Raw genomic sequence first — 2,229 nt, forward strand, 5'->3', positions numbered from 1 at the left:
GCTGCTGCTGCTGGTGATGAAACGCTCTATGAACAGAGGCAGTCTGCTGCAGTGCTGCAGCAGCAGCTGCCTCGAGTCCCAGCAGCGCCGGTGGAAGCCAAACGAAACATCTGCCTGCAGCAGAGAAGATACCAGAGACACAGACACAGACCAAATGCTGCTGCTGCCGCTGCTGCTGCTGCTTCCGTTGCAGCTGCTGCTGCCGCAGACACCCATCATATCTCTGCTGCCTTCTTCTCCCACCCCTTTCTGCTGCATCTGCTGCTCAAAGCACAAACCGGACGGCTGCTGCTGCTGCTACAGACACAAACTACCTAGCTGTGCTGCTGCCGTGCTGCTGCTGCTGCTGCTTTTGCTGCAGTTACCTCTACGGAGTCGTCCACTCGAGAAGCAGCACTGAGGGGGGAAAGAGACACCTCCTGCAGCAGCAACAAGCAGCGCTCAAAGGCGTCTGCTGCAGCAGCAACTTTCCCTTCCCCGTCGAGCAGCAGCTGCTCCAAGAAGCCGGGGTCACCTCCTTCCCCAGCTGCTGCTGCTGCTGCTGCTGCTGCTGCTGCTGAACTGTGCGGCGCATTGGGAGCAGAAAAGGAAAGAGCTGAAAGAGGGTCTGTCTCCTCCACCTCCGTCTGGCCCTCGAGCCCCGCCTCTCTCTTGACACTCATCTCCTCGCCACACCCTGCTGCTGCTGCTGCTGCTGCTGCTGCTGGGGGCAGCAGCTGGCAGCAGCTGCTGCTGACAGCTCTGAAGCACTTCCAAGCCTCCACCCGCAGCACCACAAACCCCACCAGTCTCTTTAAGGCCCGGCGAGAAAGAGCCACGTCGGAGGCCAAGGCCTCTCGGAACATGTCTAAGTAACACGCGCCCTCTTTGCTGCTGCTGCTGCTGCTGCTGCTGGTGCTGCTGCTGCTGCTGCTGCTGCTCTTCCTGAATGCCGAAGGCGTCGCGTACCATTCCCTTTTAGGCCCGGACGCCCCCGTCTCCCCGCCTACTGCTGCCAGATCTCCAGCTAGTAGCTGCTGCTGCTGCTGCCGCTGCTGCTGCTGCTGCTGAGCCTGGCCACCAGCTGCAAGGAATACCTCCATGAGCTCTGCGTGAGACAACAGCCCCCCTAAGGTCTTTAGAGCCTCGGCTCGAAACCGCCAGCTGCCGCGATATTTGCTGATGCTGCTGCTGCTGCTGCTGCTGCTGCTTCTGCTGCTGCTGCTTCTCCTGCTGCTGCTGCTGCTGCAGCAGCAGCTGCTGTGAGTGTCTCTGCCAATAGCCACAGCAAGGACGCAGCCAACAGCGTCTGCTGTCTTCAGGGTCTCCACGCTCTGCTGCAGCACTGCTGCTCGGCACAGCAGCCGCAGCAGCAGCAGCAGCTGCTTGCTGCTCTCGCTGCGCGGGCCGCCTGACTGCTGCTGCTGCTGCTGCTGCTGCTGCTGCTGCTGCCGCTGGTCGAAGACAAAACGCAGAGTACTGAAGAGCCTTGGGGCCCCTGCTGCTGTGGCAGCGCGGGGCCCTTGATGCCCCTCCCTGGCCGTGCTGCAGCAGCTCGAAGCAGCAGCAGCAGCTGCTGCTGCTTCGAGCTGCTCCGGATGCAACAGCCCCTCTGCCAGGAGACACTCGACGGCGGCACCAGCAGCAGCAGCAGCAGCAGCAGCACAGGCTTGCTGCCGGCGCAGCTGCGCGTGCATGTCGCTGACTGCAGCAGCAGCAGCAGCAACCACCAGCCGCCACGCAGCAGCAGGCAACAGCCCTTCTGGAACTGCAGCAGCAGCAGACGGAAGCCCCTTCAGCAGCCGAGAGAGCAGCAGCAAAAGCTCAGCAAGTGCTGCTGGAGAGGGCAGCGCCAGACAAACTACACTGGGCACTGGCAGCAGCGGCCGCACCTTGCTGCTGCTGCTGCTGCTGCTGCTGCTCTTGCTGCGGGCCAAAACCTCATCGCGGGAAGCCTCCAAAGCAACTTTTCGCTCAATTGCTTTTGCGGCTGCTGCTGCTGCTGCGGCTGCTGCAGCTGCTGCTGCTGCTGCTGCTGCGGCTGCTGTTCCTCCTGTACAGTCTAGTTCGTCAGCTGTTGCACCATTTGTGACCGCAGCAGCAGCTGCTGCTGCTGCTTCCGCTGCACCTGCTGCTGCTGGTTCTACGTAGGCCATATCTTCTGCTTCATAAAATGCTGCTGCTTCTGCTGCCTCATCGTCTGGGTCTGCTGCTGCATGTACATCTCTTGCCACTTCAGCAGCAGCAGCA

The 2,229-nt window shown here is 61.6% G+C and overlaps 1 protein-coding gene across 1 annotated transcript; it reads right to left on the bottom strand.

Annotated features, from left to right (window-relative positions):
* Positions 1-314: 314 nt before the first annotated feature.
* ETH_00002615 (uncharacterized protein) lies at positions 315-2,135 on the bottom strand (the record flags this gene model as incomplete). The annotated part of the gene is made up of 1 exon (XM_013379246.1): positions 315-2,135. The coding sequence occupies one exon, from the start codon at positions 2,133-2,135 to the stop codon at positions 315-317; it is 1,821 nt and encodes a 606-aa protein (XP_013234700.1).
* Between the last annotated feature and the right edge of the window lie 94 nt (positions 2,136-2,229).

This window comes from Eimeria tenella, genomic scaffold (assembly GCF_000499545.2).
Source record: "Eimeria tenella Houghton genomic scaffold, Eth_scaff1640, whole genome shotgun sequence".
In the NCBI taxonomy this organism is placed as follows: Eukaryota; Apicomplexa; class Conoidasida; order Eucoccidiorida; family Eimeriidae; genus Eimeria; species Eimeria tenella.